The following is a 1,888-nucleotide window of genomic DNA, read 5'->3' on the forward strand; positions in this document are numbered from 1 at the left end:
TCACTTGAGCCCAGGAGTTGGAGGTTGCTGTGAGCTGTGATGCCAAAGCACTCTACCCAGGGTGACAGCTTGAGGCTCTGTCTCAAAAAAAAAAAAGAACAAAAAAAAACATTGTTACTACTTTCTGCTTCTGTCACTTGGGTCTCCCACTGCCTTTTAGACTGCTGTTGTGGACGTCTGACCCAGGATATCTCTTGGGAGGCACAGAGCTCTGTTGGTGGGCAAATGAATGTTATGGCACATGAATCCTTGTTTCCTTCCCCTTAATTTTGTGTTCCTTACTAAGGGATGGGTGGTTTGTCTCATGTTCCCCTGCACCCTCCCAGGTTGCGTGAGCTCTGTGTCAAGCTTATGTTTCTGCACCCAGTGGACTATGGGAGGAAGGCTGAGGAGCTGCTCTGGAGAAAGGTATACTATGAAGTTATCCAGCTTATCAAGACAAATAAAAAGGTAAGGGAAGGTCCTAGAACTTGGGGAAGAGGGGAAGCGAGATAAGTAAGAAATAGCTAGGAAAGTGGACCCAGAGTGCATGTGGAGGTAGGGATCGAGGAAGAGACAGCTCAAGGGAGAGAGGGAGGGAGGTGTAATTAGGGTTGGAGAAAGAGGGCAGCCTGGTCCCTGGTCCCAGGCCAGAGAGGTGGAGCTGAGAGTATGGGTTAACTTGTGAGTGAGAGGAGATGAAGAGGAAGTTCCAGAGCTAAGAAGATACGTGTGAGGGGAAAGTAGGACCCTTGAGCTTTTGCTTAGTTCTGCTCTTTTCCTTTCCTATTCTGCAGCACGTCCACAGCCGGAGCACTCTGGAGTGTGCCTACAGGACACACTTGGTTGCTGGCATTGGCTTCTACCAGCATCTTCTTCTGTACATCCAGTCCCACTACCAGCTTGAACTGCAATGCTGCATTGACTGGACACATGTCACCGACCCCCTCATAGGTCAGTGAGACCTGAGAGGAGGATGTGAGCAGGTTCTTACGTCTCCACTTCTGGCCTTCTTATTCCTCAGGGCTCATGTATCATGTAGCCCAGCCAGGGAGAGAGACTTCCAGCAAGACCTACACATGGTTTGCAAAGTTGAGATTTATCCAAACAACCATATGAGCTGGGGTAAAGATTTTAAGGAAAGAGAGATGCCTGGGATTGTGGACAGATGCAGAGGTGGGGGGAAGACAGAAGAGTCTAGAGTAGGTCTGGCACTAGAAGAGGGTGTTCATAATATTTCTTTTCTTCTCTCAGATGAATTTGGCCAGCACTATTTCTTTTGACTTTAGGGATTGCTCCTCACTATTTGATAAAAGTGTGGAAATCTTTAGAAAAATTGGGAAAATTGTGGATGATCTTTTAAGATAGTGCACATCTCTTTTCAGTAAACTGAGGCACTGCTAGCTATGGTTTTACCTCCTTTTCTAGTTTACTCTTCAGATCAGCCACCTTTTCAAGCTCCTTCCCCAACTCTCCTTGCTCTTTGTGTCTCTTTCTTTCCTGTATATCCATGCCCCTGTCTCTTACCAGGGGACATGCACCACATGGCAGCATTCTCCAGTCAGAAGCAGAGGATCTGTGTTTTATGTATTTTATTATTATTATTATTATTTTAGAGGCAGAGTTTCACTTTGTCACCCTGGGTATACTGCTATGGTGTCAGCCTAGCTCACAGCAACCTCAAACTCCTCCTGCTTCAGCCTCCCAAATAGCTGGGACTACAGGTACCTATCATGTCTGGCTAGTTTTTATCTTATTAGTAGATAAGGGGTCTTGCTCTTGCTCAGGCTGGTCTTGAACTCCTGTGCTACAGTGGTCTTCCCACTTTGGTTTCAAAGAGTGCTAGGATGGCCAGGCACAGAGGCTGAGGCAGGTGGATTGCCTGAGCTCATGGGCTTGAGACCAGCCC

At 47.2% G+C, this 1,888-nt stretch overlaps 1 protein-coding gene across 3 annotated transcripts in view; it reads left to right on the forward strand.

The window, feature by feature from the left end:
• The window catches only part of SMG5 (SMG5, nonsense mediated mRNA decay factor), a 34,549-nt gene that overhangs the window by 8,124 nt on the left and 24,537 nt on the right, over window positions 1-1,888 (forward strand). For all 3 annotated transcript variants that reach the window (XM_023516481.1, XM_003795261.3, XM_023516480.1), the window contains exons 3-4: window positions 327-450; window positions 777-933. In XM_023516481.1, coding sequence (XP_023372249.1) covers window positions 352-450; window positions 777-933 — 256 coding nt within the window. In that variant the 5' untranslated portion in view covers window positions 327-351. The remainder of the gene's footprint in view (window positions 1-326; window positions 451-776; window positions 934-1,888) is intronic.

This window comes from Otolemur garnettii, unplaced genomic scaffold, assembly GCF_000181295.1.
Source record: "Otolemur garnettii isolate 467f Iridium unplaced genomic scaffold, OtoGar3 scaffold00091, whole genome shotgun sequence".
Classification (NCBI taxonomy): domain Eukaryota; kingdom Metazoa; phylum Chordata; class Mammalia; order Primates; family Galagidae; genus Otolemur; species Otolemur garnettii.